Here is a 9036-nt window from a genome sequence, read left to right as displayed (position 1 = left end):
CTAACTACCATATAGCTTAGCAAAATGAGTTTTTTTTTTTTTTCCTCTCATAATCGTTGTTTAATCCAACAATTTTTTTTTTGGGAGGGGGGGTTTGCATTATGCACTTTGTCTCAATGTCTTTCTCTCTTACCAGAGCAACACAAGGATCAATGGATTGTTGTCATTATTGAGCGGCCGAGATTAGGCGTGGGGTGGTCGATTTGGTTGTTTAGTGACCAACTTTAATTGCTTGGGCATTGAGTGGTTGATCTAAGTTTTGGGGTGACTAATCTTATAATTATAAATGAACTAAGTTTTTTATAATTAGCTTGGACTCAATATGGGGAAAAAAAATGTTTTTATCCATTTATTTAGTAAAATAGTCAAATTCAAATATAATAACATTTTCCTAATCAATCTCATGAGCATAAGGCTTGATTTAAAAATCTATAATATTATGTGTTCATATTTATAAAAATGTACTCAAATAAATTTAATTTGGATTGCATAAATTTGTAAATAAATAAATAAGATATTAGATCAATATTCCTACATTATTGATAATACAAAAAATGCATTTTGAAGTAAAAATTATATAATTTTTTAAAATACAAGTTTGGTGAACCTGACATTCATAAGTTCATAAATAAATGAAAATTACTCTATCATTTTAACATTAATAAGGATATAATTTTAATTATAAGTAAAAATAAATTAATTTAATAGCTCATAAACCAACCTGAGCTGATTTGGCGAGAAAACTAACAAATATATCCGTTAAATATAATACATAAAAAATAAAAAATAAAAAAGAAGGAGGAGAATGGGGTGGATGTGAAAAATAGGCTAGTTAAAAAAATTAATTAAAATGAAAAACAGGGCAATTTAAAAAAAAAAAAAGTATTTTAATTAAACTTTACCTAAAATTTTAAAGAGACCCATTTTTCATTTTACAATTTAGCGACTTATTTACACACCCTTTCCTGCTCTGTGAGAAGGTGGCAAGCACAATCTCCCACAGAGTTTATTCAGACCCATTTCAGGTTAGCTCTTAAGCTATTCGTTTTTCATTTTTCTTTCTATACTCTAATCTTCTTCTTCTTCTTCTTCTTCTTCTTCTCGTTTCATTACTTCTTTTTGTTAAATGGGTAAAGATTAATTCTTTTTCTTGTTAATTTCGTTTTCTAAGTCGATTTAATTTGTGGGTATTTTTTGTTTTTTGTTGGAGTGTAGGTGTGTTTGAAATCTAACTATTGAGGTGTATGCACCTTGTGACTTGGGGTTGGATCAATGAATAAAATTGCAGTATATTCTTTGATCTTTGTAATTTGGATTTTGGTGTGCATTTTTTATTTTTCTAACTGATTAACGAATGCAAGTTTTACTTTTTATCTGAATATAGAATATTCTTAGTGTTTCTTATGTGCTATGGTCTGAATGTAACACAGTACAGACAAGAATGATGCTTATTGTCGGTGTGTGGATTAAGGTTTGAGGATTAATTACTTAATTAAAAATAAATAAAAACTAGAAGTAGCATTAATATGCTATAAGTAAAGATAACTGTAAGCAGCAATAGGATTTTTTCTTGAAGGGAAAAGTAGAGGCACTGTGTGAGTTTAAAATAATAATAAAAAACCCATTAATGATGGAAATTGATGGGTCCAGTTGTGTCAATTTATTTTGACAATTCAATAGTTACAATGATGAGGAGGAGGGATTCAGATACCGGTTCTTCTTATAAAGGAGAGTAGGCAATGCCACTGAGATACACTGCCCTTAGTTGATTTAATCTTTAGAATTAGCTATAGGGTGAATGAAGTATTATGCAAGTAAAATACAACTTTGCAGTGGAGTAAAGTACCTTCTTCTATTATGCTCCAATAATTGAGTAGAAAATGTTCTATGCCAATCTACTTTAGCTACTTTGCGCTTTGGGGTATGTATGTTTGTGAGTGATTTTGCATGCATGATCACGTGTCTGGAATTTGTTTTAGTTTTTACATTGAAAAAAATGATGTGGATTTTGAGTGATTAATATTGGGTAGATTGCATCCAGGTTGTAAGCGATTAATATTGAATATTTGAACGAACGTTTATTTTCAAGATATGTTTACATCTTCTATGTAAATGCCATAGCCTTGTTTACTGCTTTAACTGATGTGTTTGGGTTATACACACTTGCAGCCACATATATGTGTGTTTTGGGAGTTTCTTTTCTTAGGAAAACATAACACATGGACTCAAAAGAAAAAATTCACATAACATTTGCAATCAGATGATCACAAATTATTGATATTGCATCTCTATTCAAGCATCAACATTGTCAACAAGTATAAATTCTACTCACTATATTCTAATGCCTCTAGTTATGGCTGTTGATGAATATTTGATATAATTATTTTATTTGTTCTGCATTTCTCTACTTAATTTACCCTCTTTCTGTCTCTCATGTTACAGCAAATTAGCTCAGATCAAGAGGTTTCCTTAGCATTTAAGGCTTTTTGAGTCTAGTACAGTATTAATCTCAGTTTGCTTCAAGGAACAGCATTCAAATGGAGCCTGACAGGTATTTTACATATTTTGTTCCAGTTAGTAATATTTAAAGGAGAATGATATTCAACTCTTCACGGTCAAATTGCAACCTGATTCTATGTTTATGTGCAAGTAATAATTTTTTGCTTTAAAAGATTATCTACTTCATCAGTTGTCCTCTCCCCTCCACCCCTGCTGCGGCGGGGGTGGGTTGCTGTGTTAGGACTTAGTACGCAGACTAAGTTCCTTTAGATCTAAATTAAGGTCTTCCATTTTTGTTTGCTCACTAGTTTCTGATGTCATCCCACCCATTTTCTCCAATTTGCTGCCTCAGGCTAAACAAATATTCTATTAGATCTGATTTCTTGGAGAGACAGAATAGAGATGTGTTGTTCTAAGTTCTTCAGCACTTCAATGGTTGTTTGATTCTTATTCTGTCTCTAAGTTATATATATACCTATGTTAAAAATCACATGAGGTTTTTGCTTCTAAGATTTAGGATTTGTGATGAAAATACTGCTTCTCAAGTTTAAATGATGAATTAATCAGGCATTTTATCGTAGACTGCTAGCTTTTAAGAAAATTTTCCAGACATTTAATCTGGCCTAAGCAATTACAGGTATTGACTTACCCCCAAAATGTGTAAACAATTGTACCAAAACTGTAATAATTTTTTAAGGGTGGGGGGGAGGGGCTACTTTCTTAAACCTCCAACATTGGCGTTGCTAATATTTTTGGTCTTTGAAGTTCCAAGTTAAGAAAACTCGAGCCTCTGACATTGCTAGAGCTCATAAACCAACCCCAAGGTTAGAGTATTGCAAATGTAGTTTGACCTCCTAAAAAATTGTGGAAAGTGCTTTTATTTCTCAATATCAATTTATCTGGTCAAGATCCTAATCATCCTATATATACTTATTAGGGACTCTTGATTATTTTCCTTCACATATAAGATGAGTCTTTGAACTTTGACTTCTCTTATTTGACACATGAGACATATTTCCATGTGTCAACATAGTTCTTTATGTTTTGTGACTAAAGAAAATCTGCTGTATTTAGAAAATTTTAAACTCATCATCTATAGAGTTGTTCTGTCTACAGTATGAAGCCTTCCTGAGTTTTACAACTTTTACTCTCTACTCTATGTTGAATCATTCCTTCCCATGTCTACATATCATACAATAAGGTTATGATTTTTATTAAGTCTGACAACCTTTGTGTTTCACTCCTTTCTAACATGATGAAATACTGCTATGGCCTCTGGGTATGACTGAGTGGTAGTGTGGTGAATATTGACACTATATATGGACTGTGGATACATATGATATCATGTGACCATACTTGGTTGATTTTGTGCAACGTCTTACATCACATATTTCTTTGAAGAATGGTTTTAATGCTGTATGATTTTCTTCATCAGGTTAAATTCTCCAGCGACTTTTTCAATGCCACTTGAGGTTTTAGGCCATGAATTGCAGTTCTTGCAGGTATGGATTTTGCTTTTATGTTATTTGTTATATGCAGAACATTTTTCTCTTTTTTGAGAAAAGGGGGGGGGGGGGGGGGCTAGAGTAGAGTATTGACCTTTGCAATTTCATGCCTTCTGAAATTCAACTTACAATACACCACATGAAGGATTGCCTATGAGGCGATAATAAACTAGTTTTTTATTTGTCTTTGTAAGAGAGATTTTAAAGTACGCATTTCCCTAAAGTTTGGAAAGCACGGAAAACTAGTCAATTCAGTATTTGCTAATAACAGATTGGAGAATATTCATTTCATGAATCTATTTTTACAAGAGAAATTTTTGTTTCTTATTTGCAATCTGATTGAAATTATGTTTAAATCTGCACTCTACATTTTTATCAGTTATCAAATACCATGGCTTTGCCTTTTCTATATTTGTTGCTTCGGTTACCATGTATAAAAGTTTGTCACTTTAGGAACACTAATTTTGTCTACATCTCTTAGTATTTGGTTACGTTGATTCTCTTGAATTTCTCTTAATAAGTTCCCAACACTGACAAAACTTGTTATCATTGTGGTAGGATCCAAATTCCAAGCATTTAGGAACGACAGTTTGGGATGCGTCACTTGTGTTTGTCAAATTTCTGGTATGGTCTATTATCCCTTCGTATGCTTTAAAAACATTGTTGGTACCTTTTGTTCCTCATGTTCTGTGTTCTTAATCAGTTGGTATGTCATAGCTTTCTTTTGTTTATATAGGTGTAGGTGAGTGGGATTTAACTTTGCCAAGTTTAGTCAAGTTGAATGCAGTATGGGAAGTATAAGCATTGATCAGGTTAATTTTTTTTCACTGTTCCTTAATCTAGGATAGAGACAAAAAAAAAAAAAAAGAAAAAAAAAGCAGACATGGCGCCTAAGATATTATAAAGCCTTAAAACTGATTTTTCCATGAGATTCTGCTTATACTTTCCAAAAAATTGCTATATAATCCAATGAGGAGAATACTGATTCTGTTCGGAAGTAATCATTAATGTTTGGTCCTTGATGGTGTATTCCATTCAGTCTTATTACTTTGGTTCTTAGATTTAACCTTGTTTTCCGAAAAGCTTTACAATTAATTACTACATTTAATTTTGAAGGGAAACCCTGTTCCTCAAGCAAGTCTCATGTTATTAATACAACAAATTCCTTTTACTGTAGAGACAATATCACAATATTCAATTAATCAGATCTTTTCAAGCAGAGTGGGAGCTAGAATTTCCTTTATATTCGTTTAAAGATAGGAGTGGCCCCTATTGATGGAAAGATGAGGGAGAGTCACTTTAGATGGTTTGGTCATGTTTAGAGGAGAGCAATTAATGCACCGGTAAGAAAGAGTAAGTTAATTCAAGTTGAGGGAACGGAAAAAAAGGTAAAGAATGATCAAAAATAACATTAGTAGAAGTAGTAAAAAATGACTTGTCAATTAAGGAAGTAAAAGAGGAGTGTGACCTAAGGTAGAATGGAATGGAGGAAAAGAATACATATGACCGACTCTAATTAATCTGTTGAGCATCCATAGCCGAACCCATGATTTTAGGGATTGGGGCTTTGTTGTTGTTGATGTATTTGTTTTCTTCAAAGGTCATGCACTGCAAACCCACTTTACATTTATTTGAAAATTTGTATGTTTCTAAATCTTTTGAGACACCTTTGTTTTTTCTTTTCAGGAGAAAAATTGCAGAAAGGGAAGGTTCTGCCCTTCTAAACTAAAAGGGAAACGTGTTATTGAACTTGGGGCAGGTTGTGGAGTAGCTGGCTTTGGTGAGTATCTATTTCTGATTTCTTAAATAGAATTAATCTATTCAGTGTTGTACATTGTGCACTTTTTTTTTCCTGCTTGAAGAGGGTCTAGCTTTTTGATGTAGGTCCTACTTAGTCTGATCTGGACTGCTCTTTTCAGGCATGGCTTTGCTGGGATGTGATGTAGTGGCAACAGACCAAGTTGAAGTTTTGCCATTGCTTATGAGAAATATTGAACGTAATACCTCAAGAATTCTACAGATGAATCCTGGTTCTGGTGTGCTCTTCAACCTTGAAACAATTTTCATTGCCTTTTGCATATTACAGTTTCAGTATATGTCTTTTTCCCCTCTCCTTTTTAACCATTGCTCCATGGTAGTGCCAAATTCTATGTAAAACTGTCATATTGAGTTTGACCATATTTTGTACTTGGAATGGATCAGTGATAGGAGTGATAACTCTAACTACTCTAGTTATAGAATTGTTTGGCAAATTAGGGTAATTATTTTTTTAGAGAGTTTTGAGTAGCAGTATGACTTGTATCTTACCTGAATCTTTATGTTCTTTGTAGATTCATTTGGTTCAATTCAGGTTGCAGAGTTAGATTGGGGAAATGATGATCATATTAGGGCTGTTGGTCCACCGTTTGACTACATCATTGGCACTGATGTTGTAAGTTTATGAAATGTTAAACATTTTTTCTGCACTGATAAAAGAAAAAAAAGGAACTGAGTTATCTCCATTAAAGACTGTTCCCAGATTAAGAAACAAATAATTTCTTAATTATGTTTCTTATGTATCAGATGTTATCATACACACATAAATGGAATTTGGGATTTCTCATGATTAAACTTGGTTTTGCAAATTCTGTTTGCTGCCTATGTGCTTATGATTGTGAAATCCCTTGTGATTTTCTGAGGGGAATGAAGTGCATGCTTTCTCCTTTACTTAAAAGTTCATTACCAAGTGTTGGTCCTACCAAAGTAAGGTTTTGAGAGTGGAGATCTGAATACATTTTAATACTTGAACCCTTTTACATAAACTGACAGCTCCCTAGCCCAGAATTAGACCCATGTGCTTGTGTTTGACAGTCATACACTTTTGAGGTTTGCGCCGAAAAAATTGCCCCTTTACTTCAAAAAATTGCCTCTTTTACTTAAAAAACAGATATTGTTTCAAAACCTTTATGGTGGCACCGTGTTCCTTTTGTATAACACGGATGCAATGATACTCTGATTTTTGGGAAAATATGCTTAACGTTAGATGATACATCACTGATAAATGACGATCGTGGTTGATGCTTCTCAGATATAATCTTTTCTTGATTTAGATTAATTTTTTCTGGTGCATGTTCATTCCCTGAGAATGGAGGTCTCTAGTTTTGGGAATGGGGACCTAAAAATATTCAACTCTTGGTTTGGAACTTCGGCGTGTTTTCAGTATATTAAGTCATAAATTCAAGGTGCAAAGAGCAACATGTGAAGGACATGGAGGGGTTTATTTTGGGCAGTAGACCATGCTGCGGTTTAAAATTTTCCCTAGATTTGGGTTATTGTAGTGCTTACCTATAAGTTATTGTTTTGACTTTGCAATTTTGGTAGCTTTGGTTTATTCAAACTTTATTGTTGCCTACCCAACTAAATTGTTTAACAACAAAACAACAGTAATACAAGCCTTAGTCCTGAATTTAAATTACCCCACTAAATGGTTTTGCAAATTTAAATTTTACTTGGTAAGTGACAGACACATGAAGTTTCCAACCTTCTTCCAAAGAAATTTAAATATTGAAAATCTTGCTAATTGATTGATTTGCTGCTACTTCAGCATTTCTGTGATGAATGTGATCTAGTAAATTTCTAATTTCTTTGGATTTAAGGTTTATGCAGAGCGTCTATTGGAACCACTATTGCAAACAATAACTGCATTATCAGGACCTAAAACTACAATTTTGGTATGGTATTGGATAGTCCTTGTTTTAATATTTTCTTCAAGAACCTTTTCATTGAAACACTTACTTATTTCTGATTCTTTCATGAAGTTGGGGTATGAGATCCGTTCTACAAATGTCCATGAGCAAATGCTTCAGATGTGGAGAAGAAACTTTGATGTTAAAATTGTTCCACAATCTAAGGTATGCATAGTGTTTTATGCAAATTCTCTACTCTTAAGTACTTTGGTCCTCTTTTTTAACAGTGTATACCTTCTAAATGTAATTTAAAGTTCAGAACCCAATATTCTGCAAGAAGAAATACTACCACTTCACTCACTAACTCTTTGGACTCTACTAACCACTCATTCTATGCAGATGCACCCCACATTCCAGCATCCAAGTATTCAACTGTTCATCATGGGATCAAAACCTCCACAGAGGAATACAGAAAACACAGATCAGGGGAGTGGTCAAGAAAGTGACAAGGTTGAAACAAGTACGGAGGAGAATGATGGGAGAAGCAGTGAGGAAAAAGTGACCGATTCTGTTGGTGATTTGGTGGAGGAAGGGTGTGAGCTAGTGGAAAAACTCCCAAATGAGAAACTAAATGATTTTGAAACTAGAAGATGTGGCTCAATGGCTGCTCGACTTCTGCGAGATGTCAAGATAGCTTAAATTTACGGGGCATGCCTTTTGTGAAGTCAACCAAAGGGTACTTTGCCTCCTTTTTTTTCTTCCCCCAAGTTATTTTTCATATAATTTAATTAATATATATTTTTTGGATTTTGTAAATTGTGGGTGTAGATGGATCCAAAGTTCTGAAGAAATCAGAGGTATGCAAGGATGCACAACAAAAGTCTTGCATCTGCTACCGAGGAAAAGTAGAGGGATGGATAGACAGAAAGACAATATAAATGAACTTGTTTTTTGTTTTAAGATCTATGGTTTACTTTACGTTTTAGATAGGGATTTGATGGTACTTTTTTTTTTTTTGTTGAGGGGGGGTGGTTATTTTCAATTCCTAACTAGAGCAGTACTTCTCACACCTTGTTACTGATGTTTGTTTAAGGATGCTTTAAGTTTAAAGGTATTAATTAAGCATTTGTTTGGAGCCTATGGTCTTTATTTGTGCTTTTTTTGGAATTGATTATTGTGGTTGAAATTTGTGAAGTTGATGAATGATTATGCTTGAAAATATAAAGGAAATATATATTTTCTGATTTAAGAAATAAATTGGAATTACATGAGAGCTTGTATTCTGTTTTATACCTTGGTTAAGATTGTTTGCTAAGGATTTGAACGAGGGTTCACGTTACATTAGATTATTATTGGATAGTAGATGA

At 33.3% G+C, this 9036-nt stretch overlaps 1 protein-coding gene across 4 annotated transcripts; it reads left to right on the top strand.

The window, feature by feature from the left end:
* The first annotated feature begins 886 nt into the window (after positions 1-886).
* On the top strand, positions 887-8807 carry LOC142606640 (uncharacterized). Of its 4 annotated transcripts, none has more exons than XM_075777959.1 (11): positions 887-1025; positions 2443-2551; positions 3935-4001; positions 4563-4628; positions 5691-5784; positions 5924-6040; positions 6335-6435; positions 7640-7714; positions 7802-7894; positions 8069-8405; positions 8498-8807. In XM_075777959.1, the coding sequence occupies exons 2-10, from the start codon at positions 2538-2540 to the stop codon at positions 8366-8368; spliced, it is 927 nt and encodes a 308-aa protein (XP_075634074.1). In that variant the 5' UTR covers positions 887-1025; positions 2443-2537; the 3' UTR covers positions 8369-8405; positions 8498-8807. The 4 variants fall into 4 exon arrangements, with proteins under 4 accessions (XP_075634074.1, XP_075634075.1, XP_075634077.1 ...); XM_075777960.1 differs by lacking the exon at positions 887-1025 and adding an exon at positions 1235-1287; XM_075777962.1 differs by lacking the exon at positions 887-1025 and adding an exon at positions 2179-2315.
* Positions 8808-9036: the final 229 nt, after the last annotated feature.

This window comes from Castanea sativa, chromosome 8 (genome assembly GCF_040712315.1).
Source record: "Castanea sativa cultivar Marrone di Chiusa Pesio chromosome 8, ASM4071231v1".
Classification (NCBI taxonomy): Eukaryota; Viridiplantae; Streptophyta; class Magnoliopsida; order Fagales; family Fagaceae; genus Castanea; species Castanea sativa.
Note: the sequence above shows the minus strand (reverse complement) of the source record. Positions and strands in the feature narration are given on the sequence as shown.